Genomic DNA, 27,658 nt, shown 5'->3' on the forward strand with positions numbered 1-27,658 from the left:
GTATAACAGCACATTTAATATCCTAGCCGCACTCGAAGGCAGCATAATTATGCAATTATGCAGAGAACAATTATGCAGCTTAAATTCAACACCTTTACTAAGCTATCTATGATGCACCGTCCAAGCCTACTATTTTTAATTAGTTCATCAAAAAAAAAAAAAAAAAGATATATATAACGCGCTTTTCACACGTGTAGATAGCTTGCTTCAAATAAATTCAAGTGTAACACTTTATTTCTGAACTTACTCCTGGAAGTTTAGCTAAATTTTGATTGTTCTGACAATTGCAGGAATTCCAGCTGTTTGCGTTATAATTTATGCTGTTCTGTCGGCATGTTTCACCAATGGAGAGTATGCGCGATTCTACGAAACATATTTATTATTATTACTATTACCTTTGATATTAATCTCAATAGGCACCACAGTTCTGTCATGGATTTTTTTGTTATTTTATAATGTCTGCTATTTTTTACAAATAGGCTACTTTCGAGCCTGAAACAGCTACGTGAGCGAATCTTCCATCCCTCTTTCTCGCGGAACACGGTCAGGTTAAGTAGTGTTTGGTGTACGTTTTTGATCCTATCTAATTAGATACCTGAATTTCTTTGTTGAATCCGAAGAGTGGCAACGATTTGGTGCAAATACCTAGGATTAAACAAGCGTATCGAGCTTCACTGTTTTGTAAAACCTTTCAAAGTGTTACTACTTCGCTTTGTGACGATTGTTTCAGCTGTTGGCGTTCGATAACTCTATACGATTATATTGTGACAATTCCAGCTACTTTGTGCTTACTGGTAAGTTAAACAGATTTGAGTGTATTGATGGCTTGTTCAATATGCTATAATTTATCAAGGTTGTCCTTTCAAGGGCGCCTTCAGATATCGAGTACATGGATTAAGGTTTCTCTTGCGGATAAAATTGCGAACACTCAACTTTTAGTCGTACAATCTACATCGGAAACTGATAATAGATTTTTATAATTCATTTTTACCTTAGTTGAACGTAGTTCTCATGGTACGTGTAATGGTCATTCTGGTGGCCAAGCTTCGAGGACCGGACAGTTCTGGCGACGAGGCGACAGAAAATAATCTCAAGTAAGGCATTGTATCATGTCAAATTTCATTAGCTTGGAAGCTTTCCCATTGGAAGTTCGCTCCACGATCTTTGCAATGCGCTATTGTCGCTCGATAATTCGATAATTTTTTCAGTGGCACGCATTTACGTTCACGAGCCTCGTGTGAATAGCGTGCATATGGAAAGCCTTAAATGTTTCAAAAGCGTAGCTTCGGGACGTTTGACATGGACCGGTCCGATATCTAGGGTCGACTTAGACAGCAAAAAGTCACTTAGTGACTGGACTGTTCCGCGTTAGAGGTCCCGACAGCATTATATATGGGAGCTTTCGATAAAATGGCGAGCGAATCAACAATAGCTGTCACATCATATATTCTTTGGAAAGCTTAATTGAAGTACTCGGTACAATATTGATACTATAATTTTTCACTCATATTAAACATTTACCGAAAAACCCTTACGAAGCAGCTACTGTTGTGTATATAACGGGTCACCTACAGGCGAGTGTTCCGTGCCGTTCTATTGCTTACACCCTTGTTCGGTGTTCATTACGTGGTATCGATGTTTGCCTCCGGAGCCGCGTGTGCGAACGCCCTGTTGACATCGTACATCGCCTGGTGTTGTATCAGCTCTCAAGGCATCTTCGTTTCACTGGTTCTGTGCTATTGCAATGGGGAGGTGCAATTTCAGCTTAAGAGAACCTACGCCAGGTGAGGACTAAGTGAGGCTACACGTGAGTGACACTAGAGGCATGATACTAACTGCTTTACGAACACATTCGGATACCGCATACGAGCTCGAGCCCAAAATAACGGATTTGTACTTTAGAGTATATTTAGCAGTTTGTTGGTAGCCAAGTTTTATTTAGGTATGAGATTGGGTGCATAGTGCATTATACGTCTGCATCCTGCCCAGAGAAATAATTATAGTGGGGTTACTTACTAAAAATATGGGCTGCTGTCGTCCTTGTACATCCGTTGCCTCTGTGTCGAACCAAGATCATTTCCTCCTCATTGCTATATTAGACCGGAAAACGAGCCCCTTCAACGGTGGCTATAGTTACAACACGTTAAACTTCGTTGAGTTCTGTGTTGCCTAAGCAGATATTTGTCCTTTAGCTATTCTGATTTGCATTAAAAAGCGCGTTAGCTGGCATTAGGTAGCTTCGGCAATTGGTAGAGAACGCAAATAATAATGATACTAAATGCAGGAAAAAAACTAGTAAAAAAAGCCCCAGGAGGCCGGAACTGTTCTAGTTTCCCAGCCACATCGTACGTTGTTTGTCGATTCTCTGATTGAACAATATCGTTACAGGTTAATTGATAGCCGTCGTTTTGAGCTGGTCGCATCAGTACCGCATAAGAGATATCAGCATGCGGATGCCCGCATGTCAATGCTTACGGTTCACAGCGATGCCTCTTCCGGACTTTTTCATCGACCCTCACTAGTCTGATAGCCGGTTTACGTCGACGGTCTAAAAGGAGCGAAGCTCAAATGGAGACTCACATTGCGACGCTTGTAATGAATCGGCGTCATTATTACCCGTAGTTTTCTTTCATTTTTTAGTGATTGAATTGCTTTATGATTTGCAATAGAACCTATAGATAAAAACTGTGTATGTAGATTTAGTAAAGGATTAAGCACGTATTCATCGAGACACAGACCTGCTTGGCGCCTTAAAATCGGGGCAAATCTGCGCAAACTAACCGGTTACAATTCGCCAAGCATCAGCGTATAAATTATACCTAGCTGATATATTTGTGCTGTTCTGAAGTACGACGTGGGTTGTAGATGAACTTTTGTCTGAGACCTTTTGTACTTTTTATGTGTTATTGACGTTCAGGATCACAACAGAAACTGATTTTGTGGAGACAGCCTGCTCAAATACGCAGTGACACGCCGTGCGTGATCAGCGTTAGTTATGTCATTTTCATACATCGTTCCAAATAAGCTCATGTCGTTCTGTCTACTGCGCATCTGTCTATCAGTCGCCACTTATGTACATATTTATAGTAGAAGGTACACTGTCTCAAAAGCAAGAATCATTTATGTACATGTATACAACTAAGAGACTAGACAATTGTAAAAAAAAAAACAAGGATATAATCATGCAAACCATCTAAGGTACTGTATATAAACATAAAGAAAAATGAAAATTGATCGAATCTTTCATTTCCGCAATATCATTATTACGATAGTCATGATAGAATGTAGGTAAGAGATGATGCTGACAAAATAATGAACAAACATATGCTGCTCTACATTTAATTTAGTGTATTACTAAGATACAATATAAACATTTGGTATCAAATTAAAGAAGGTCACGACAATTAGCTAGAATAGGCCCATTAGTCTTTTCATGTGTAAACAAGAAGGGTACATAATTCAACCTTAGATTGGAGATTCAGTTCAGGGCGTAATTCTATTGTCTGAAGGTTGACGCCCGGGACAGGTTAAATCAACCTATAGGGCATCTCATATGTTTGCTTTTGAAAATATTTTTAAAGCTTCGCGCCTCACTTTAAGTATCTGACCTGTAACAATTTTCTTGATCGGATTGATTGAATTATTCTAATAGGATTTACTGTCCGACATTAATTATTGATTGCACCCTTATCGCTTTCAAGCTCTTTTGTAAAACGTACTTTCAAGTACTGAATTAAATTACCGAAAGGAACAGGAAATCCAGCGCCAACAGCTTTTGCCGTTTGACACAGCACGTATATACAACGAATTTAATTTCGGATTTTTAAATTATCTAGCATATTACCCCTTCCACACGCTTGTGTTGCAGTATCCATGATTGTCTATGTTTCTAAGAGACGCGGTTACGATTGGTTTACTTGCGGATTCAACGATGTGGCACAAATTTGTTCTCTTTCTTGTCAGTGTTTTTTTCCGTTCAACTAAACAAGATGGCTCGGGCTTCCTCGTTCATCATTATAGGCAAGTTCATCATAGATCACTGATCAACTGAAGAAGAGCCCATTCTACGGCTTCAAAGTGTTAGTTAAATAAGCGACCTTAGTTTTTGCATCCCGACCCGTTTTTCATTCTGTTGCTAACTTAGGGATGTTTCTCGGGTTGGACTCTTTTGATTCCACCATCAACTTTTTAACGGATAAAAATGTGTGCTCTCTGAAATACAGATGCTCGAAATACTCTGTCTCATATAGGCCTATGCTACTCTGGCCGTTTGTTATAATTTGTTGTTAAATTTTATAAGTATCGCAGTCATCAATGTTTTTGATATAGATAATGATCATTTGTGCTTTACTTAGCTATACCTTTGTCTAGCTAACACCGAATCTATAGAACAGTAAGACTAAATCTAGATCAAGACAGCTGAGAAAAGTGAAATTTCGCACATTTATTAAGTATTATTAGTTAGCAATGCCCAATATATATATATATATATAACAACACGTGTCGCTGTTAATGTAACCTAGTAAATAATAATAGCTTTCTCCTTAATAAAAATAGTTTTACAGTCTTTGGCTTTGTTTTATACACAAATTATAATAATGGGAATATTCGCTATGGAATTAAACTACAACAGTGAGCCGGGTAGATTGGACATAGTCATTCTGCCGATTCATGGAAAAGGTGTCCAGATCCATCATTTTTTTCTAACCCCAAAGGCATGAGCCTAACAAATGAACATCTTATCTAACTTCCCTTTTCGACATTACAGCGGATTCACTTATTCGATTCCTTATTGGAAAACATGTAAAATTATAAATATGCTATAGCTACGTATGTAATTAAGCCAGATACTATGTAACATTGGCACTGCTGTCTCAGCCCCGTAAGACACACGGCAACAGTGGACTCGTGGGTGAAGATCGCTGAACATTTTTTATAGCTTTTGCCGCTTACAGGATAGCCCTTTAACGGATCCATTTCGTGGCGGTATAAGATTACGATATTGGTATTAATGGAGCATTGAACACATTGATCGGCAGGTGCCAATTTTCCTTCTTGGGAAATCTAGTGCATTCGAAAGACGAGAAGTGACACGATCTTTTCCAGGACTGTTGCTCTTTGGCGGGCAGTTGCCAGCACCTCGTCGTGACAAGCGAATTGATTAGCTTCATATGATGCCACGGCCTCATTGGTAATGAGCGATAAGCCGACGACGCGCAGTCCACAGTGTTTGGCCACGATTACCTCGTGACTGGTTGACATGCCTAAAACACAGAATCGCTTGTGAGGTATATATATCTTACTAGACAAGGAAAAATGATGAGAACTTGCTTCAAAAATTGCAGTTTCGAACGATTTGTAGCGTAGGTTTGTTCGAACGTACAAATAGTCGAATTAGAGATTACCTACCTACGCAATCAGCTCCGAGTAAGCGGAGCATCTTAACTTCGGCAACGGTTTCGAAGCTTGGTCCTCCCAACATACAATAGACGCCTTCCTTAAGAAAACTACCAGCACCAACCTCCAAGGCTGCATCACGTGCTAGCCTCAAAAGCTCTGGATCATAAGCGCAATTCATATTAGAAAATCGTGGGCCCCAACGATCGTCGTTAAGACCCCGAAGAGGATGGTTACCAGCCAGACCAGCAAAATTGATGTGATCCTTAATAAGCATAATGTCGCCCGTTTTAAGACTGGGATTAAGTCCACCAGCGGCGTTCGTTACCACTAGGATGCTGGCCCCGCATAGCTTCATAAGGCGAACTGGCATAGCGCACTTCCACATGGGATGGCCTTCGTATGGATGGATTCGACCCTGCATGCAGACGACGACTTTGCCCGATAATTTACCAAACACCAACTGGCCACTGTGGCCTTTTACCGTACTCCGTGGGAACCGCGGGACGTCCTCATATTTGATGATATCCTTCTCGGCGAGAAGGTCAGCTAAAAACGAAAGACCCGAACCGCAGATAATGCCAACTGAGGGTCGATGTTGAGTCTTCGTTTGTAGAAAGTTTGCGATCTCCACCTGCGCGTACCACAATAACCAGCAAAGGTAAAACAGACCATAGCTTGTTAATAACGATTGATGTTAAAAACTTTTCCAAGTTTAGAGTAAACTGAAACATGTCGCTGACTCGAGCCTGAGTCGGTGTTCTATCCAAATCTAAAAGATGCATTAACTGTTTTGTTCGTCTCTCGTCCAAGCTCGCAAGCGATGTACCATTGAAATCGTACAGGAAGCGTTTCCTTGTGACTCACAATTTTTTCTTACCTGTAGAAATGGTTTCTAACGTCGAGATTAAAGAACATTGGCAATTTTCACTTGGCTATAATAACATTCAACTTGAATAATACACCAGCTAACAATATTGCCTGTCTAAAGCAGATATCAGTGATCGTGTCGTGATCCGAATGGCGTATCAAGTAATTATGACGAATCAGACTGCTGAACTATATGTGAACTCTGCGTTCACTCACCATCTCCTCGTAACTATATGCCTCCTCCGGATTGATCATGGTTATTTCTGAAACGATATATAAAAGGCAGATTGAGACTCGGTTTATTACGAGGGCCCCTTAGCTTAACCGTTGCATTGGATTAGTAGTTCTATGTCGTTCGAATTATACCACACACACTATTTCTGAGCGGCACCGATACCCTAATAAATGATTCAAGCTTTACGTATTGAGCACTGTTTCAAAGTGCTCGCTTCCAGCACGAAATGGGATATATTTCCTTTGTCTCAAATTTAAGCCGCATCGAACGTCTTCAAGTGGGCACTCTCCCATAGCTGCTAGCACGTCGCAGCACAACGGTGTTTCGGCTAGATAGTTCTCGTCGAAGTAATGCTAAATCTTTTTTAGATTTTTCGAGTATTTAGTAAATTCATAAGTTTCACAGTAGGCACCATGGGCCACCGACGAAGCATGTGCACTATGAGATGTTTAGAAACAGTCTATGCCTATTTAGACCTATTAGCAATAACAATCGTTGAGTCCTCTTATCAAAGCAAGTCGACATGCACGAAGTAATCAAAATCCGAAAACAAACGTTTTCCAAGTGAATTAGGCTAAACCTATTAGTTTGATTTCACGCGAATCTGGTGGACTTTGAAATTAAATGATGTTTTAACTAGTTGGACTAGGATAATCGTCTTCAAGGTACTCTTTTTATATTTCTTTCGCACTTGTGCCACGGCTCTGGCAATCTCCGGATGGTCGTATGTTCACCATTTGCGTTTCCACATGTAATTTCTCTAGCCCATGGCTTCTCGGAGTAAATCAGTCGTAGGCTACGCTTGCCCAACAGTTGCCCTTTTCAAAGCATAGGTATGGATCAAGTTTTGCAATTATTTAGGGAGGAAGAATAAGCGGGTTGAAGCCAACGCTGGGTATTCCTTTGCTCAGTTCGGGAAGTACGTGAGGTCTGGCGTTGTACTTAAGTCCCCAGACTACGTGCCTTCGAACAGTCCAGGAGTCTTTTGGGGAACTCGACATAGAAGACTGCATTCATCATATCATTTTCGGCACGTATCTCATAGTAGCAGATACCCCTGGCGTCTATTGCAAGTACAGCCATCACTTTACCTCCGAAGTCGATTTGTCTTAAGGGCAGTAACACTCTGTTGCTTGGGTCCTTCTCGTCTAGTAATAGAGTCTGAACCATGTCTAATGTACGAAAATCGTGCACTACAAGCAAAGTTATATACAAGGGTAAAGATACAAAACATGCATTTCCACTAACTTGGAATCAATGCACAAGAGACCCATTTTTTGTTCAATTTCTGTAAATTCTGTACTTGGGTTTTAATTTTGCAACATGTTACATGTGGTACATTACATTTGACCAACGGAACCTTTAGGTTCCACACTCTGCTTTCGTGGAAAACCTTCTAAATTGCAGTACTGCGTTCTTGTCTGTGCCTTCGAAGGTCAAAAACTTGACTGCTGAGTATGGACTTTTGGGACTAAAAGATGTTTTTTTTCTAAGCTCATTTCTTCTAGAGTAAATTCAAGTGGTTTTTACTCAAAAATTTATAGAAGACCCAGGTACTTACAAACCGAATTTCAACTGTTAGCGGCGCGTGATTCAAAAACTGTTCTATTAAAGTCTATACATATACATTATATATATAGCGGAAATAAGGAGCATGTGGGTAAAGATTTCCTTAACATCGCTGTTGAAAATAACTGGCGCTGGGAAAGAAAAAAGCATTAAGCCAATACATTTGTGAAAGACTTATATTATGTGGCTCATATCTATAGCCCCATTTTGTGGAGTTTAATGGGCCTGAGGTCGACTACATTGGCCGCGAATCATTCTGTGTGGAGGACTCAATTATTCAGCTAAGCTCAAGAGAAGATTTTATTTTTCCTAGAAGAAACTGCGGCTATTGTGTCTATGGCCGGAGAAGATAATGTGTTATAGCTGCTTACTGTTAGTCTGTTAAGTCGGTAGGTTTCGTTTTTCTTTGCCTGATTAATGGCGGAAATGCATATCTATTACCTTTGATAAATGAAAGTGGATTCTGCATAATTTGCTGGGCTACTGCGTAATGCATGGCTATATTACCAAAACGTTTTACGTTGCTATGTCTGTGTAGAAACTTCATTAGCTTTATCCGATACGATACTAAATTATAAAAAAAAATTGTTAATCAGTCACATGCTAGATGGAGTAGTTTCGTCCCCGCCTATATCGCAGCAGTAGCAGCCATCCTTTGACACCTCGAAAGAACGGGCCAACGAAAACGCTTCATTAAGTGCACGCACTTAATAGAACAATAAAAAACTTTGGCAAATAGTACTAGTGATACTACCAGAGACTATCGAGCTCCGAAACAGCGGTATCATCGCGCGTCGGTTTAGAGAATTGATGCCAACGCGATGCCAAGTAGCTTGACAAACCAAGCGACTTAATTAAGGCCTACGAGGACACTATACGATTCCGTGTAGCTGTGTAATAACTGAACGAGAAATTGCCATCTAATAGCTTCAGGAACATGTCATAGGCGCATCAAATTGCCAGATCTGCACGGGATGGGAGCTGCAGTTTGAAAAGATCAATAAATACCTGAAATAACATTATATTTGCAAAAAAAAAATCTACATTGAGAAATGTATACGTTCATTGGAGTGGCAAGCTTTGTGACTGCACTTCAAGTCTATTATGAGTAATAGGCATAGAAAAAGATACATGACAGTTCTCTAACTCCATGTATCTTTTATATTTTATTTATATCAGAATATAGCAAGCACATTACCAAAGTAGCTTTCTATCCGTAGAAAGTAGATGAATTCATCGTTAATGTTAAACTATCGTTGTCTTTCAGGCAGAACCATACAAACTATACTTATATCAAATGGCTGGACTCAAAAATAATAGACAACTTAAGAAATGTAAGTTACTTTATGCAAGCGAGTGTCCTCAGAAAAGATCACACATCTCTTTAACTTCTTCAGACAACATTATCTTGTAAGGCCCTGTTGAGATTTACGAAAAGCATACGAAAAATAATTGTTCACAAGTAATTTTCCACCACCACTGCAACTACTCACTGTCTCGTTCGAGGCGAAACGAAATCACTACGAGGTCTACACTCCAGTTCTGCTTCCCGACTTCCTAGCTTTTCTGGAAGGCAAGGACGTTGCAATAATTCGTTGAAGCGTGACGGCTGCGTGTTAGACACGACTCGCTCCTGCCCTTTTCTCGTTTGTGACCGTGTTCAACGACGTCAAGGTTGCGTAGGCATCGTGTGTTTACATTGGCTTCCGGCAGGAGGAGCTGCTGCGATCCAGGAAGCCCCTCTCCACAGCCTGTTAGCTATAACTTTTGCCCAATATGAACATGTTGAACAGGGCAAACATAGAATATTGCGGCTTATTTTTTTTATTTTCCGAAGTCCTTCCCTTTCTATTCGTGAGTGTTGTTTTCGAAGATTCCGCCGTGCCTTTCGAGGTTCGCTCTTCCGGTGATGAGCATCATGATGCTATTTCCGTTACTGCTTTCATCATATCGACCCAGGAGTGTCAGTGGTGATCTTCTTATCCGAGGTGATCTCGTTGTATCTTATCGATATCAACATCTCTTCAATGGCAGTAGGTGCCTTAGTCGAACAACATAGCACAATATTCGTATCGCTAAGTTTGATATAGTTCCTGTTAAATACTAAGCTTGAGCCACAGACGAGGTGAATACGCGATTATAGTCGGCACTCTCAAACGGGATGTTGTATACTGCCTGTCGGTGTACCATCTCTATAAGAGTGACAGAATCAGTTAGTCGTAATCGACGCCGACCAAACAACGATACGGCTATTGATCAAGTGGGTAAAAGCCCGACGCCCGATGGCAACTAGCGTTGTGTTGATAATGATGGTAACGCCAGCCCTTTTGTAAATAATCGCGCATAATAATATTGTTTAAGTTCTTGCAACCCAGCTAGACCACTCATGATTCACATGGATGAATACAACGGCTCTGAATCTTCTATCAGAGCTTCTTCGTGTGTTTTAAAGCGACCCAGCGTCGAAGGGATAATAAGAGCTTCTAATCAAGTCTTTGTTGTTTAATAGCCGACACAAACTACAGAAATTGTGTGAATATTCTAAGTTATCGTAATGACTTTCACACCACAACTGGGCCCTACATCGTGATTTAGTGTCAGCGAAACGGGATCACAAATTTCATATTTAAAAAACGTTTCATTGTGTTAAATTTCGATACAAATGGTAATTTTTGGTACGCTGCAGGCTGCTGGTTGTTAACTGAAGAGGGTGCAATGCTTATGAATAGTCAAATTAATCCAGCAAAAAACGGAGCGATGGACCTGTGGTTACTTGTTTTGTATTTGTTCCTTTCATTGATTAATGATATCAGTTTTGTCATGTGAAATTGAATACTGTTTGTTGCACATCGTTAAAAATTAGTCAAAAAAATGGTCGCACAAACTTAATATAGCTAGGGGTTGTAAGGCTGCCGAGCATCAACCTTTTCGTGTAAAACAAGATCTTTACTAGTGTTTTCGACGATCAAAAATAGATATCTAAAAGTGGCTCATTTTTGCTTGAAAAAATATGTATATAGCTTCCTACATCGAAACCTCGAGTTCACAGTAGGCCTAGATTTGATCTCGGAAATCTGACGCTCGTAGTTGGCAATTTGCTGAAAAAACGGTTGCCCTTCGTTATAGTCTTAAACCAATATCACGTAGTAATATGAGTATTTAAAACCGAAAGAAGCTAATCGTAATTGGTTCTATTTTATAACGTCGTATTTGATAACGACAAAATGTCCCCTATTTCTAGCTAGAAACATAGCGAGCTTCCCCAGTAGAGCAAGGTTTCTTGTAAATTTTGGATGAACTTATCTAAGTGATTCACAGCCATCTGACGATTTACAGGTTTCTTGGGCTCTGAATCCTAGCGAACCGTAGATGCTTTCTTCTAACGTGCTTTCAAATTGTTATTACTGTTTCAAGCAGTGTGCTTTAAATATAATTCAATGCCAAGACTAATAATATAATGGACATAACTAAATGTACCCCCCTTTTATGTGAGGAGTGTTGAAACTTCAAATATGATAATCCGCTACATATATAACGGCCACGATTACAGGTTCAATTCGAATCGTGATCACCCTTGGATGCGAAAAATAAATGTCTTTTACGAAATCCTTCAGTCCTTCAGAAATCCTTTGTAATCAGAGGCCAAAACTAGATGTGTCCGGTACCTACACCGCTAGGCAATGCTTTAAATGGCTGGCTTTTTTTTTTTTTTTTTTTTTTTTTAGCATGAAAGAAGGTGTGTCTACGCTTGCATTCGAACCTAGAGCATCACGTATCCCTTACTTTAGAGACTATAGTAATTTTTTTTTCGTCAACCGCGTAAAATGTGCGCACTCACGACAACCCGGACGCTGTGCATGATTTTGTTCGAAAGTTATTATCGGCCCTGTTTCCTAGGGAAGATTACTGGCCATTTCGCGTATTGGGTTCGAGAGTACCTTCTCACGTCTTGGTACTCTGTCAACAGGTCTAATGGTAACGATATATTGCAAATGCAGTACTATCTTATAGTAGGCCTGAAAGCAGCTGGTTTCAATCCGCCATGCATATACAACCCAATATAATTTACTTTAACAATGCTTCCGATTCTTGAACCTTCGACAAAATGCTTTGTGAAGACTTGAGATAGCAATTAACAAAAAAAAGCGTTTAAAAGCACATTTCACGCAAAATGCTCTCGGTTAGTATAAAAAATCTATTATACTATTATACAATAACTGCTAAAGTTATGTCTATTGCGCATAATTATACCGGGTATATTTGTTATCTTATAAACTTTTCAAAGAAAAGCTCTTTATGTGGGTTCAATTACTAACATGTCGCAACAACTTAAATGAGTGACAAAGATACGGGTAGTGACGTATTGAATTAACATTAACTCAGTAATAATTTGTATTTCCATTCATAATAGCTAATTATTACTGCAGTCTAACTACTCACAAAGCAGTGCTTTTTTGTTAATTCCAAATGCAGCATTTCGAAGCAGGTTTTGTATTTGTTTCTCACTCAAATTGTGCTCTTTTTACTTAACACAAATAGGCAACTTATCGTTTTATTTGGTATTTACAGAGAAAATATGCCTTAGTGCCATTTTGTCCTTCTAACATAATACCTTGATTGAATTGAACGAATGCGACTCAAAACATCAGCATCAACTTCCCGATTATATATAGAATATAACTGCTAGAATTTAGCCTGGCTTCATGGGTCAGTCTGACAGGCTCGAAACTATTCGGATTGACGATAGCAGTTCAGTGGAACAAACTATTATTGTCATGCGGTTAACTCTTGGAGACGCCTGTTGAAAAACATCACCTATAACAACCTATTTCGACGTAATCTGCTAGTTAGTTTAGTGGTTGAATCACTAGCTAGCGCTCAGCATACGACGCCTTGTTACTCATGTTGCTAAAGGCCATTTTAGGTAACAAGGCCATCTCAATAACTTTATACGAAAGTGCTTGACACGGTTAATAACGTATGGCCTCGTAGTTCGAATAACATTAACTAGCCAATAAAAAATATGAATGAATACTAAATACCTAGAGTAGTTCTCCCTGCGTTTAGAGCTAGCATTGAGTTTTCACTGAACACTTACCCACGGATCACCGTGTCACGACTCGAGCTAGTATTTGCATCAGTAGTTTCTATGGTCAACAGGTGTAACTTTTAACGAAACTGTTATTTGAGTTTAGGCAAGGGTAATGCTGTGTGTGAACAGTTTCCGTAGTTCTATCGCAGTATGGCCATGTTCAGTCTCTGTCAAAAAGAGCAGAGCGAATGATTACTTACATAACCATAAAATAGTCTAAAAGACTTGGGTGGATATGATTTATATTGTGCATACGGAACAGCTTGCCGGTTAGCTCCTAATCCGAAGCAGGATTTGAAGCCTGCATCTGAAAATAGTATATTCCAATTCTGTATAGTAATTATTTCAACAATTGTAGCAGTCAAATTGTAGCACGTTGAAATAGTGGGTCTAGGAAATGTCACATCGCTTTGTGCCAATATTTCTTTTCAACATTTTGGCCTATGAGCACATTTTTGCATAAAATGCGTGCAGGCAGCTTGAGATATTATATTTATGCTTCGTTTTAACAAATACATATATAATGTACACTAGAAGAATGCATTCTATTTATACCATGGACATATATACATAACTAGTTTTTGTTTGCAAAGGGGAATGTGAGCTATTAGAAAAAGCCATACGCATTGTGGAATGGCAGAGGAGATCAGCGAACCGTATGGCAATATGTGGCTTTGCAGTATATTCTAGCAAGCCCCAATGCAGGGCCAAATCTGATCGACTCATACAGTATTAAAATAATTTCTCAATTTATGTAATAAACTACTATCAAATTCATGCAGTATAGTAAAACCTACCGTATGCGATAGGAACTCGTTTTATATATATTGTAATAATGCCAAATGCCGTGATAATAATAAAGCTGATTCTTTTTTGAAATCAGTGGAAAACTGCTCAATGGAATGAGTTTAGCCCTTAGCGGAAGGACTGTGGATGAGAACTTTGATACCAATGTCTATATAGTTCCAAGCTGAACGTTACTCTCCGAAATGGACAAAGCGAAAAGAAGTTTTAAGAAAGTCCAACAAGCAATGTTTAAGAGCTTACTTAAAATAGAAAACTATAAACACTTTAAACGTTTAGAGAGGCATTTGGTTTAGGATTTGCGGAGTGTTTGTAAGGCTACAGTACCCGACAAGAGGCTGATGGAAACGAAACAGTTACAAGAAAGTTTCCTTTGGAGCTTTCCTTATTTGCTTTACTTAGAGAGTAAACATCTATTCTTCCTTTTTTTGTTTTCAAATATAAGTTATTGTCTGGACATATATGTGCAGAAAGGAAGAGGTGCTTTCAAGGCCGACAAACATTGGTTAGTGTCTATGGAGTTGCATAACCAAACGCTCTTTCATAAATCGTTTGTCTTGTTAGCCTCTGATGTGAAAAGTTATGATTTGGACCCTGAAGTAGTTCCTAATCCAGCAGTAATGGTATAATGTTTATATCACTGATTTGAGATCTTATGAACGTCCGATTCCCATTTGGCAGAGGGCTTATTATGCGTGCTATTCTAGAAGAAATAACCATTTCCCTAATAACAGACAACAATAGTTACTGTAGATTCTTCTATAGAGATGTAGTACCAAACCACCTATATGCGCTTTACACCTCTGCACTACGCAATCAATAGCAGATGACGACTTACCGAAGTTCCTTCGCTTTCAAGATAGATCCTTCTCTTTCAAGATAGATCAATTCTACTTGATCCATTTATAAATTGAGGTAATAGAACATATCAGCTGGTTTTCCAGACAAGTCAGGCTCGGTCGGACCGAGCAACCATTAACCCGAGTCCTACAACTTTCATACAAACCCAAATGAAGTGAAACCCAACGAGCTGAATCACGATCCAGTCACAAACGTCTACAGTTTACACTCTTTAGCGATAACCGTAGTAGCCGAAAAAAGCCAGTCATTGTTTCTCGACTATGACTTCTGCTCTCCATAACAACCACTTCGTGTGAGAGTACCTCACTAACGGCCAGAGTATCGCCTGCCCTGCTACTCGACACAGCCACCAACGGCAACACTCAGTAAATCTGAGTATATGACTGTTGCGGCAGTCGAGACCTTGTGAGGCTTGCGAACCTCCCCTTCCCGTTTTCCTCCCCCATTACTTCTTCTTCTTGGGCCTCCGCTTCTTCAAAATCACAGCGCCACAAACATGACGTCAGAGTGCCCCGCCTTTCAACCGCAAATCGCCGACGTCTAACGCATCGCAGGAGAACAGCCCTAGTAGATATGCACACAGTGCCAAACGTTCAACCATCGTTTGCAAGCGTAAGTCTGATGGACAAAGCAACGGCCCAGTCAGCTACGTTAGACTAAGGCCGCTCTGCTAGCACGTATTTATAGTTCATCTGACTCGCCGCCACAACATGTCAGCTCTGTATCGCGCTGGTCGGACATTCGCGTGTTGGCCGTCGACGCACAGTCTTTGGGAACGGGCAAATGAGCGACAGTAGAAGTTAATAGCCACTGCTGGTACCCGAGGAAGACGTAGAAATGCCCGGCTACCACCGGCGTAAAAGTCGGAATCGTCAGCACTCTTTGCTAATAACGCTGCCGTTACTGTTGTCTGACTACATCAGTTGCTCGGCCTCTTTAGAAGTGGAATAAACTGAGAGATGCGCGAATTTATGTCGAAGAGATGTCTGCTTGGATAATGTAGAGGTTGCTAGTAAACAAACATATGTAATTGGAATGATGATTATAGCATCTGTATATAATCTGTCGTAGTAATTGATTTGCTGTGTATAAGTGGATATGAGATGAATAGACAAAAAGTGAAGCCAGCAAAGGCATCAGTTAGGCCGCTTTTATAGAGTTCAGGCGATCTGGGAGGTGAGTACGTATCATTACGAAGAATATGTCGGATTATATTTTGACCGTGAATAAAATCATTTATGACCGTTGTGTTAATGTCTTACTAGCTGGGTTGAACTTAGGGCTCTCTTCATATTTGATAAACCGCTGAAATGCCTCACAATCCGGCTGTTGTAATAAAGACATAATCGATCTACTCTGAAAGTTAGTATTTAATCTGAGCGTTTGATGCGTGAGAACTTCTGTGGCGTTTTCTTCTTCTTCTGTGTGTGTTTACTTGTTTAAAAAACTTAAAGCCTGCTTTACATGAGTCGCCGGAATGTATAGACTCACACAACAATAGTAGCCTCGTGTGGTAATCCTCTCATCAAAGATGTTCAACGTTTTTACAATGACATTAATTAAATCAGCAAATTTGCCTTTTATATATAATATCATGCTAAAAGGACTATTTCGGACTACGCACGCGCCATTGCGATGTAACCATTATTTCATATTTGAATTGTCTGTTTTTAATTGACCGGCAGGCTGTACTCATGCGTCAGCATTGACGCCCGTGCAAAGTCGTTAGCCTGAGCAGCTACGCGCGGCCAAGTAGCTCGCATATGGAGCTTTTACAATTTGCAGTGCATTTTGATCAGTCGTGATCCAGTAGCTTCTGAATGGATTACCGAAGCATACCGCTGTTAACTTTAAATATACCAATTGATAATGGAACGAAAAAAGAGTGTTACGTCTATGTGGATTTGATAAGGACATATTCACGTTATCACATACTGTCCCTCAGAAATCGACGCGGAAGTACAGCCTTGGAAGTCGTTCAAGCCGCTACTAGACATGTAAAATATCCCTATAAGGTTATTAGAAGTGTTTTTTTTTGCATAAAAGACCGCTTGACGCGACTTCCATCAACCATGTGACAGTGTTTCTCGTTTCGTAAAATGTTATACCTAAGCAAACATTCTATTTAAGGTCAGTTGTCTTGCTTTTTAAACTTACTATCGCCTACAGTTAGAGGAATCCGACGACGGCGCTCGTTTCTGTGGGTATCAATCTCGAAGCGTCGAAATGATTCGTCCTATTTTTAATCAATTTTCAGATTGGCGTAACATAACTTGTAGTCGAAAGCGCTGAGCGTATCTGCCCAGCAGTCCATCTCGTATTCCCTAAATGTCTGTACTTAGCCTCCATCGAATCTGTGTTGAGTTGTTTGATTACGTCTGTTGTACGTTGAAGAACAAAGAACACTTGAATGCGATTAGATAAACGACTGAGCCAAAATGAGAAACAGGAGACAAATGTCGACAAATTCGCGCCAAAATGCTCTTTTATTCAGCTGTTACTCCTTGCAGGACTGAGCGGTAATATATTCTATAGAACTAAAAATTGACCGAAGCCCTTGTTTTCTAGAAATAGCCTTTCCGTTTTACTTATAACGAACTAATGCAGGTCGCAGCATTTCTGCAAGGTTGACCAGGGGAAGGATCAAGAGTGAAGCTGCTTTATGGTATCAGTAAGCTTATTTACATGATAATTTTTTCATCGTAGATTTGCCTTTAGAGGAACAACTTCTAAGCCAAAAGCTTGCATAGCTCACATTGTCATTAGAACTTAGGGATATCTGGAGGAAAGCCTCTAGACGTAGTTGCCTTAACGCAACTGTCGTTGTGTCATACTAGCTACTATTTTTTGCTAGTATAACACGGACAGACGGCGCACAATCACGAAATCATGTCGTAATTCTTTAGGCGCGGAAATGTGTGGGGCTCACTAACTATCGCAGAATTGTGTTTTTTTGGATATTTTCGAGATTCCAGCTTGCACAGGCAATTCTCAAAAGACACAGAAACCAGGGATGAAGAAAAACGTTAATTTCGAGAGAAGTGTAATTTAAGAAAAAATGCTAGATCGCCGCCAGAGCCAATAAAGCGGAAAAAGGTAGAGGAAAAACTTTGCTTTAATTCTAATAGTTGCATTCGTAGAACTACGTATCGCGCAGGTAACGGCTACTGCTTTTATGATATGCACTACTGCAAAATGTAAACAAGTATACTGCGAATTAAAATTTAATTCTCTAATTATCGAACGACGCACGGCAGAGTTGCTCGCGCTGTCCTCTTAGCTTTGCTAGGGTGAATTTGCTTCCGCACAATGGCCTCGCTGTTTGCACCACATTATATATAATACGTCCTATGCTTTCTTCGAAGATAGGTATATATCTTACTAGCATGGCTTAAGCACAATTTGCGTGCACCAGAAAGATTCGCTGTCAAACTCTGAAAAGGTTTAATAAAAAAAAAAAAACTTTGGGAAACAAAGAGCATACGTAGGACCGATTGTAAATGGAGTAATATTACCACAGCTAACGCCACCCATAGCCACACTACTCTATTCGTAATAGGTAACCTCGAAGGCTCGTCTTTAACAGGTGTACGTGACACGCTCTGTGTGATCCACTAACAATCGTGTATACACTGTGACACGTAGATAGTGTATTCTTTGGCCTATACGCAACCGACTCCGGATTTTAGAGCCGTCGGAGAGATCTGTCCACTGCTGGTGCCTGTTATATACCCTTTCTCTTAAAGGGGTCCATCGAAAGCTTCTACAATGCATCGCTGCCACTACTACTGACCTTGGACAATGGTGCTCGCCACCAAATAACACACCCCTCATGTCATACTCTCATGTCTGCCTATTGTTATATTTTGGTGACCGCTCTCAATCCACTCCCCGTCTGGTCTGCGCCCCACTCTTCATAACGATTAGATCCATTGAAAAGAACACCTGCGTCCTCATCGGTCCTGACAGGACTTGCGGATATAAAGTACGCTTTAATGCGGCACACTAGCTTACCGATATGTCGCCAATCACAGCTCTGTTTCGGTCACAATTAGAGAGCGTGTTTTACCTAGTACGTCAATACCTCTGATAATAGAACACAATTAATATTGGCGTCTTTCTGAGACCCATCCGTGCACGACAGCTCAAAACTGAAACACTCAAAGCTACCGTGAAGCCAGCCAACCGCCAAACGTCGCCCATCTTTCTCGGAGAGTGGGTTCATAAACAGTGTGTCCTTCTCATTCCTCTAAACGCCGCTGCCGTTTAGGCCAGCCCCGTTGACACTCATTAACCGCCGACGCTACTTGGGTCAGTTAATCGATCCAACTACACATGGACACGGATCCTCCTAGTAATTTAGTAATGAGTAGTGTCGAAGGGATCTTTGAGAACTGAGCTCGTAGTACCGGTGGTCATCAGGACACTAAGGGGGCAAGCAGGAACTTGCCCCCTGCCGCAGAACTATATCAGCACCGCTATCAGAAGATGTTTTAGCGTTCCGAGCTAGTTATGAACTTCACTAGAGTCGGATGGGGGTGCTATTGAGCTTGCCTCCGACGAGCATGTAGGTGTATGAGGGACTCGTAGAAACCAACCTCGGCAGGATTGCGCATGCATAACCAAAGTTCATAGTCAAATATCAGTGCGTGGGCGGTGGTATTACGTTGAACTGTGTTTTGAACGGAGCCCCAACAAATAGCGCAACGGGCTTCTATACCAGTGGTTTAACGTGATAAATATTACTAACAGGGCGTTTATGAAGACGCTTGACGGAACAGCATCATCGGACGCTAGCAAAAACAGTGTTAGGATTTGTTTTAATTAAAGATAGGTTGTCAGATTTGAATCTCATGCGTATCTATTACTGGCGGCATAGCAGCTCTTAGAACGTTTTCAGCTACATTTGCGAGGGTTAACCGTGGTGAGACTGGTATATACGGTGGCTGCTATTTACGCGTTTCAAATTGTGCGTTTGGAGCAAGCGTGGTTGCCGAATGGTCTGTTCGGTTTTTCATTATCTATACATATCTTGGCTCGGGAGAGGATGCGCAAGTACCGTATCAGAAATCTTTCCTAAGGACTTGTTGCGAATCAGCCTCAAATAGTGATGTGGACATGGAGCCTGCGGTTCGATGTGGATTATGCTCAGATGTCCGTGTTGCTGAATTGCAGTATAAGTGTGCGCAGAACACAGCGGCAAGGGCGATGTTTATCGGTAGGTCGAGTGGGGTAAGACCCCAAGGAAACCAGCGACGACCACTGAAAAAGGTAAGTAGCGTATGTATACACATCCGTGTGTTGCTGATAAATCTCCCCGGCTATTTTATGATACACCAGCATTAAGTGGGCGGTTGTGAAATTCATTTAGTCAATGTAGAATATAACGTTTATAAGCTGCTGTGGAAAGCTTTTTAAAAAAGTTTTTATACTTAATGGGTCAGGCAATTATAGTAGCGATTCAAGCATGAACATGATGTACCAACGCGAACTAAGTTAGTTAGTACTATTTCGGGGATAACTACAGTTTTCATTGTTAGTTGGCTGAACGTAAATTACAGACAATTTTCGTGTGCATACAGTCTCGATGTGTTATCTATTTTTTGGGTAGCGATCTATACTACCACGTCGGTGGGCTGCAAAAGGAGGAGCTCCTTTAAGAGAGATGCATATTCCAGGTTACTGCGAAGGTTCATTAGTCTATTACTATAAAAAATTATATTTTACGCTTTTTTTTTTATACGCTTACAGAGGCGACCTTTTCCAACTTGAATTAGAAGTCAGACCTGCATTGGTCAACCCGTTCGCTAGTATTTAATGGGCATGTACAATCTCCTTTCGGGAACGTCTGACGGGAGTTGATCAGAGTTTCGGTCTGAATTTGCTTATCATTTATGGTTATTACCTATATTAATGGTTTAAAAATGCATGCGTGGCGAAACAGCTGTGTTGTAGGTTGGCAACGGGGCAGGTTTATAGCCGTTAATGTGCCTGCGATAAACAACTGTCTCTCCTGATTTTACAGCGAATTTCGAATAAAAATTTGTATAAAATGTGTAAGTTTAACAGGGATATAGTAAGTGTTCTTTTCAGGAGGGTAGAAACAAACCGCGTTCGGCTACAGTGGGCGAATAGAATAACATCAGTGTACAAAAACCAGAACCCTTGGAATTGAAATTTATATCTCGGCTATTAGTCCCATCCGTTATTTAAGATTGAATATTATATCTCCCACAGGATTAGCCCACTGAAAACCCTCAGAGTTTCAAAATAGTTTGAAAAAAAAACGCGCCAAAACAGTGCATGCGTATTGATAAACATTCACCACGTACTTCACCCATGACAGCAGTTGAATTATGCGGCTCTACGAAAAACGTGTATTGAAAGCGGTGCATTATGGGAAGACCAAGAGTTTCGAGCGGATGTTACCGCGCTAGGTAGCGACGGCGGACGCTGGTTAAAAGACAGCCACGGAATCGAACCCGGGGCTATTGGATGGAAAAGACCATTTGTGAGTAAACATTAATAAAAGTTCATATTTTTTACATTATCGACTTATTGAACAAGTGTAAAATCTCCAACCTTGTACAAAATCAGTTTTTCAATGTATAATGCTAGTTATCATAATTAGAAACAGTACGTGTACTTCATTCACTAAATGAAAGCAATTACTGCATAGTACAATATTTTATCAGGAGCTGACGGACGACCCAAAATTTTTTGTCGAGGGTCTCGCATCTACTGACGTCACTGAAGGGATTGCGGGTAACGATTGGTTCGTCTCAGCGGCCAGCGCCCTCTCACGAGAAAAACAACTCTTCAATAAGGTTCGACACATCCATATACACCAGTACACTCCCAAATTCACATATAGCAATACAAAAATATAAACACCAAACAATCAGACACCGCCACAGAAAACATGGGCGACTGCGTCGTCTGCGTGCACATTTCAGTTGTTCAAATACCTTTTGTCAAACAAATAATTTCTTCTTACACAGTAGATGATTGGCTGGTTTGTTTGTTTTCTGCTCAGTTTTCTCCTCTATTTTGTATCGCGAGAAATGCGTAGACAACTTCTCAACGAGCTCGTCGTTTGAAACAGTATGCACATATATCTATATGGTTTTTCTTTCATTAGCAATACTGACAAAGAAGCAACATAAACCCATAATCAAAAAACTTATTATCAAGAAAATCATCAATGACAACTAGAAGTGTGCCAGGAATTTGGCGCGTAAGCGAATTTAGCTTTTCGTAGATATATCTAGCACATTAAAACAATTACATTTCTGAAAAAAGGTATTTTTTATCGGGCATCGCCTTATGAAGTAAGCTTTTCAACCTAGGTAATACCCTCGGCAAGTTCATACTCACTGGTTGCATCGGCGGAAGGAGGGAAGACCTCATCGAAGTTCACGTACTGCGGCCTTTTCCGTTTTATGTTCTATCATTTCGGAAGATGGAAGCAGGTGTTAATAGATGACCGACTTCCCATTGATCCAAATACATCGGTTCCACTGTTTGCCAAATCCAGGACAAAGGACGAATTTTGGCCAGTATTGCTAGAAAAAGCCTACGCCAAGTAAGAAGATTCCTGTGTTGATTTTATATACGTGACAATGTAGTTCGAGCAGATCCATTGATAAACCACTACAAAATAGTTATCCGAATTAAATATGTCCACTCAAAAACGTTGGACTGCGTAAAAGTGAAGAAAAAGTAATAATAGCAATAAGTAATGTTATTGTATTTCGCCCACTTGTTCTCATTTTCAGTGGGAAGTACGTAGTCACTTCTGTTTGAATCTGATGAGTGATTAAGCAGTTTTTTCTAATCATCTATGAATAATTAGATACCTAGGCTCGTACGAAGCTTTGTGCTCCCATCGGTTGGAGCAGGCTCTAGTGGACTTGACGGGCGGCGTGGCTGAAATTTTGGATATAGGTGGATCAGAGATGACGCCCCAACTCAAGGACGAACTGCACGCACGATTAAGCGACGCCTCACGTAAAGGGTCACCCCTCTGTGCTATGCACGAACTCTATGAGGAAGCTGATGGGCTTACTTTAACCGAAGGTCGACTACCGTGCGGTAATCAGTTCACCGATGCTATAATACCCCACATTTGTCTCAATACAACGAAATTTATTGAGTAATCAGACAGCAACGTCCTTCAAGGGCCTTTTCAGGAGAGAATAATTTCTGCCAGAGGTGAACACAGGTGGCAAATGAAAAAAAGAACAGAGACTAAATCAATAGTAGTAGAATCGTGACAACCGGATCCATTGGTCTGCCAGTTCTGTCTTCGTCGAGATTTTCTGCGTAACTAACTTCGGTGTTGTACTGTTTGTTTCGCTACGCTCATTGCAGGTATCATGAAGGGAAGACCATATACCGTGACAGGTTTTGCAAGTATTGACATCTCGGCGTCAGCAGCGATTCGAACGCTCTTCGGTGGACGACAACAACTTCGAATGGTTCGACTTCAGGACCCGTGGGCAGATTCCAAATACACTGGGGCATTTGGACAAAAGTACGCGTAGAGCTGTTTAACAATGAGCGGTTATTAAGCTAGTGTTATCTTGAAATAAGTTGCTGAAATGGTAATTTTTGAAACTGATTGAAATTAAATTAGAAGGTGGACACAACGCACTTCCTTATGGAAACAGATCGAAGCTAATTTATATTTTACAGTGTGGGGCAAAGTTCTCTTGGTGGCGTAAAAATATGTCATTTGACAGGTTGAAAATTTCAATATTTCGTCGGTTCAAGAGGCAATAGAATGAAATGTAGCCGAGCTGAAGGTAACAAAAAGTTAAAAGAAATCTCTCAAGCTGTCAAGTAACTTTTTAGTTTAGATCGTTAGGAGATATTTGTCCCGTGTTGTATTTGAAACATTTTTCATATGGATAAGAAAAAGCTAAAGGTTCAAAATTGACTTAAAAATCCCTTTGCTATTACTTTCGTGTTCACGTTGGCGATGCGTTAAAACGTGGGTGGCAAATTGGAGTCGTTTTTAAAATTTACATAAATTAATCTCAGAAATCTTAGTATTGCTTAAACTATGCTTCTGTGTACGTTCTGTTATATTATACTGTCATTTTATTGCTTCATTCTGAACATAATTTTCTATTTATTCGTTTTGCTTGGCCTTGTTCAGTTTGAGCAATTCCATCTTTCGTTTCACTTTATTTCATTAATTTACATTTGTTCTTCTATTCTCTTCCGGCTATCTTCCTTTACCGGTAGCTCTTTCAAGTCTCATCTGTCATACTCAACGCGGTCATTGAGACGAGCTCGAAATCGTGCTCTATTTAATCCCTGCAGTTCAAGCAGCGACCCCGATATTTGCCCCAATTATGTATTTCATTACGGGAGCAGTTTCCACGGAAACGCTGGTGGCGCTAGGACACGGAATCCTGGAGTCAGTAGTATCAGAACTGTGACAGCTTCATGCCAGGACCATCGCTCCGACGAAAGACTGATTGAGTGCCAAACTGATACCGAGCAAAATAATAGAACTGAATATATGTACTCTACGAAACAGTTACTACGCTTTCATTCCAGCTCAGTCGAATGGACGCGGCTCAGTCAAATCGAGCGTTCGAAACTTGGCCTTAAAATTGAACAGGCGGCGGAATTTTGGTTAGTAGTACAATCGGGAGCAACACCAACTGAGTAACCTTTCCTTGTTGTTAACTAGTGCTTATCGCTTATCGTTCTCTCTGCGTATGACTAGTGGCAATGCTTCAAGAGCAATTAGATCCATCTATAGGATGTCACAACGATGACAAATTAAGCGGATACCGGTACTCGTAACCTACTTAGCAGAGTAACCAATGTCTTTTTCAGGGTGACGTATGATGACCTGTTAAAGTACTTTACCCAATTTTTAATATGTCATTTGAGTCGGGGCGCCACTGACAGAAGCGGATTTTTCGGAAGCCTGGCCAACTACGGTTCATCGTTGTGGGAGCACGCGTTTACGGGCGAGTGGACAATTGGAACAAAAGGCTCAATTCAGGACAGAGCAGGGGGCTCGGCGGCCGATAGTGTCTTACGAAATCCACAGTACCTTCTCGAGGTTTGAAGCCGTTCAGAACAATTCGCACGATTAACGAAGACGTGACAGCTGTGCATTTCGAGCTTTGTGGCTTCTTTAACCGAACGATCACATAACATGGCAACACTCCAGCACAGCCTGTCCATTTTCCTATGGTTTCCCTTGGAAATCGAACGTTATGCGCCATTCATTCACTGAGTATTTTGTGCGACTATACCGATAGTTATTATTGTCGTACGCTTCTCTATTAATATTAGCCAGAATAGTCAGTTATATGTTTGAGCCTTAGATCACTGCCAGCATGTACACGTAATGCATAAACGACATCAAACAGCCGACTCTGACCTAGGTTGGTGATCGATATGCGATTTTGAAGGGTTATTTTATCGTTCTTCACTTTATCGATACGCGTATGCACACGTAAATGACCCGAAGCCAAGGTAAACCACTTCTGCATTTTATTATTACCATAAGATGAGAATTGTAGAAGGGTAAATCAGTATATATTGTGTCAATATAACAAATTGCAGAGCAAGTACATAATAGATACACGCACGTACATTAATAAAATAATTAGAAACCTCTCGGGGATCGCGCTAAACAAGGTACGACCGGAAGCTTGTATTGAGTACGTAGCCTCTGAAAGCTTTATTGAAAGCTATTTCCTCTTCTCATCCTTTAATATACCTTTTCATTGTTGATAGGTAAGAAAAAGGATTGTTGACGTAATTAGTAATGGTGGCGTACATATACCAAGCTTTCAACCAGCCGGGGCATCGGGAAAACGGAATAACCTTATTTTGGCCCAATCGTCAACAGTCTAAAGAAGACTATTAGAAAACCGTTTATTTTCACTCGAAGCACAAGTTCGTGATTCACATTCTCGATTGCAGGTGATACAGGAACAGGCCGAATTAATCGTGTACCTGATGCAAGAATCGCCGTTTGAAGCGATTGGATTCATCCTTATGAAGGTTAAATAGAGTACCCTAGATGCCAGCTTTCTATCAATTGCAAACGTCTATGGTCGACTGCAAGGCAAATAGCCACTATAAATAAATAAAGTAACCTCAACCATTTGACGGATCCATGCGATGTTGTCATCGAAAGCTGATTGCTAACTTCTCTCTGTAGAGCAAAGAAATTGGAAAAAGATAATGTCTTGCGCTTGTCTGCGTTTACCTATGTTAATTACAGGTGGAGGCGAATCGCCAGTTTCGTCTGCATCGCCAAAAAGAAGTTATATATTCGTCAGAATTTTTAGCTTTGCGGGACCAGCTCTCACGCGTTGGTCCGATACCTCGAGGACGTTACATTCTTATTCCGTGTACGCTTGAGGCAGAAATCTCACAGACTTATCTCGTACGCGTGCTAGCTAAACTGGGTGCTGTAGTCATGCGAGAATTGTTATTAGATCAGCCCCAGAAGACTTTTTTAAGTCGAAAGCTACCTTCACTAGTCACTTACGTGAAAATCTATGGCGCAAAGGATCTCGTCAAAAAAACACCATTTTCAAGTAAGAGCAGTTTACTTATTACTGCTATTAGACGAAAGGTGGCAATGATCATTAAAGCAAAAGTCGTTCCATCACCTCTTTCAAGGCAGATAAAAACATACAATAACATACATGATAAATACGAAATGTTTCGTAATACTTATTGAATTTTAAATATAAGTTTGTGTCCACCTAGGAAATTGTATGTATTAATTTATTGCCCTAATTTCATTTACTTTCTCATCAGTGTCGCCATATTGTGTCATACAATGTGAGGGGACGTCCGCCCGATCTGCGAGCGGTAAGGGTACTTCGCCGCAGTGGAAATTTGAGGCACTATTCTATCGGAAAGATCCGAAATCCAGTGTCACAATACAGGTACATATATTTTCTATTACCGATTTGCAACATTTAGGTAGCGGTCGTCCCTTGTAACATTGCACTCGAACGTAGAAGACTTTTAAACGTATAAAACCCTCAGTTAGAAGACCAGGCTGCTAATGAAGACCAAATTGATTTCTCCGAATAGGACTGTTCTAACCCGTATCAAGCAGGCGCGTTATTACTTCATTATAAAGTAGACCACGCGTAATTCAGCACCAACAGCAAAGTCGTGCTATGTCTGAGAAACGCTATATTCTTTTTTGATGAGCGTAAACTGATAAGCTCAAAGGTCGCGATGTCTAATAAATAAATCGTAGCTCAGTTATCATGGATAACAACTAGCTAATAATAATTTGATATACAGGTGTGGAATCATAGTCTTGTGATGGATCAGTGTTTGGGTCGAGCAATTCTACCACCGGAAACTGGTCCCGAGCTCAAGGAATTCGAATTAGCCCTGAATCTGAAAAAGTGTGAAACACCGGTCGGCTATGTGACGGTAGAAACGTATACGACTAATGATGTCCTTTCCGTATAAAAGACTCCAAGCAACTGTTGACCTCCTAAAATGAATATCAAAAAATTGAAGCCCAAGAGAAAGCATTTGCGTACATCGTGCTAACTTAAACAGAATCCTGGCAAGTAACTGAGGTAAAGATGAACCGATAATGGATTGTGGTAATTGAAATAAACACGTATGTGTGGTAATAGTTTCGATTAACGAAAGCGACAACTGTTGGTTCGTGCTGCGCCAAGTGGTGCTAGCTAAAGGAAGTATTAAACGCCAGAGAATTTTCACTGTAATATATAAATATAATTATATTAAAAGGCTAAGACAAGCAGAAGAATTGAGCAAATCCAATAATAAATATCCCGCTGGAAAAA

At 40.5% G+C, this 27,658-nt stretch overlaps 3 protein-coding genes across 17 annotated transcripts in view; 2 read left to right on the forward strand and 1 right to left on the reverse strand.

The window, feature by feature from the left end:
• LOC111262694 (calcitonin gene-related peptide type 1 receptor) overlaps nucleotides 1–3,246 on the forward strand; it is a 22,415-nt gene extending 19,169 nt beyond the window's left edge. For 4 of the 6 annotated variants that reach the window (XM_022837133.2, XM_022837132.2, XM_022837131.2 and 1 more), the window contains exons 9-14: nucleotides 291–351; nucleotides 480–565; nucleotides 778–794; nucleotides 997–1,094; nucleotides 1,575–1,784; nucleotides 2,389–3,246. In XM_022837133.2, the coding sequence (XP_022692868.1) occupies nucleotides 291–351; nucleotides 480–565; nucleotides 778–794; nucleotides 997–1,094; nucleotides 1,575–1,784; nucleotides 2,389–2,527 (611 nt within the window). In that variant the 3' untranslated portion in view covers nucleotides 2,528–3,246. Of the gene's footprint in view, nucleotides 1–290; nucleotides 352–479; nucleotides 566–730; nucleotides 795–996; nucleotides 1,095–1,574; nucleotides 1,785–2,388 lie in introns of those variants that run through there. The other 2 variants (XM_022837136.2, XM_022837135.1) reach the window with 2 other exon arrangements.
• Nucleotides 3,247–4,424: 1,178 nt separating this feature from the next.
• Nucleotides 4,425–14,946, reverse strand: LOC111262697 (purine nucleoside phosphorylase). Of its 5 annotated transcripts, XM_022837147.2 has the most exons (6): nucleotides 14,806–14,946; nucleotides 9,565–10,263; nucleotides 8,826–9,079; nucleotides 6,484–6,530; nucleotides 5,410–6,031; nucleotides 4,425–5,264 (listed from the first exon to the last, which is right to left on the reverse strand). In XM_022837147.2, exons 3-6 carry the CDS (start codon nucleotides 8,857–8,859, stop codon nucleotides 5,065–5,067), a joined length of 903 nt encoding a protein of 300 aa, XP_022692882.1. In that variant the 5' UTR covers nucleotides 8,860–9,079; nucleotides 9,565–10,263; nucleotides 14,806–14,946; the 3' UTR covers nucleotides 4,425–5,064. The 5 variants fall into 5 exon arrangements, with proteins under 5 accessions (XP_022692882.1, XP_022692885.1, XP_022692884.1 ...); XM_022837150.2 differs by lacking the exon at nucleotides 8,826–9,079; XM_022837149.2 differs by lacking the exons at nucleotides 9,565–10,263; nucleotides 14,806–14,946 and adding an exon at nucleotides 9,415–9,535.
• A 338-nt stretch (nucleotides 14,947–15,284) lies between these two features.
• Nucleotides 15,285–27,658, forward strand: LOC111262693 (calpain-5). Of its 6 annotated transcripts, none has more exons than XM_022837124.2 (14): nucleotides 15,285–16,004; nucleotides 17,804–17,924; nucleotides 18,415–20,099; nucleotides 21,175–21,339; nucleotides 21,524–21,655; nucleotides 22,178–22,413; nucleotides 22,684–22,922; nucleotides 23,202–23,364; nucleotides 24,081–24,476; nucleotides 24,684–24,915; nucleotides 25,788–25,868; nucleotides 26,092–26,410; nucleotides 26,637–26,767; nucleotides 27,138–27,658. In XM_022837124.2, the coding sequence occupies exons 3-14, from the start codon at nucleotides 19,947–19,949 to the stop codon at nucleotides 27,309–27,311; spliced, it is 2,421 nt and encodes an 806-aa protein (XP_022692859.1). In that variant the 5' UTR covers nucleotides 15,285–16,004; nucleotides 17,804–17,924; nucleotides 18,415–19,946; the 3' UTR covers nucleotides 27,312–27,658. The 6 variants fall into 6 exon arrangements, with proteins under 6 accessions (XP_022692859.1, XP_022692862.1, XP_022692864.1 ...); XM_022837127.2 differs by having other exon boundaries at nucleotides 21,178–21,339; XM_022837129.2 differs by having other exon boundaries at nucleotides 20,004–20,099.

This window comes from Varroa jacobsoni, unplaced genomic scaffold, assembly GCF_002532875.2.
Source record: "Varroa jacobsoni isolate VJ856 unplaced genomic scaffold, vjacob_1.0 scaffold_694, whole genome shotgun sequence".
NCBI classification, from domain to species: Eukaryota; Metazoa; Arthropoda; class Arachnida; order Mesostigmata; family Varroidae; genus Varroa; species Varroa jacobsoni.

Coding starts and splice junctions, on each gene's coding strand:
- LOC111262697 (XM_022837147.2), bottom strand. CDS start 8,859: ATGATACCGCTGTTTCGGAGCTCGATAGTCTCTG. Junction 6,531..8,825: donor TCGGAGCTCGATAGTCTCTG/GTAGTATCACTA, acceptor ATATCGTTTCAG/AAATAACCATGATCAATCCG. Junction 5,265..5,409: donor ACTCGGAGCTGATTGCGTAG/GTAGGTAATCTC, acceptor TCTGTGTTTTAG/GCATGTCAACCAGTCACGAG.
- LOC111262693 (XM_022837124.2), top strand. CDS start 19,947: ATGGAGCCTGCGGTTCGATGTGGATTATGCTCAGATGTCCGTGTTGCT. Junction 21,340..21,523: donor TTGGATGGAAAAGACCATTT/GTGAGTAAACAT, acceptor ATATTTTATCAG/GAGCTGACGGACGACCCAAA. Junction 26,768..27,137: donor AATCCAGTGTCACAATACAG/GTACATATATTT, acceptor TTTGATATACAG/GTGTGGAATCATAGTCTTGT.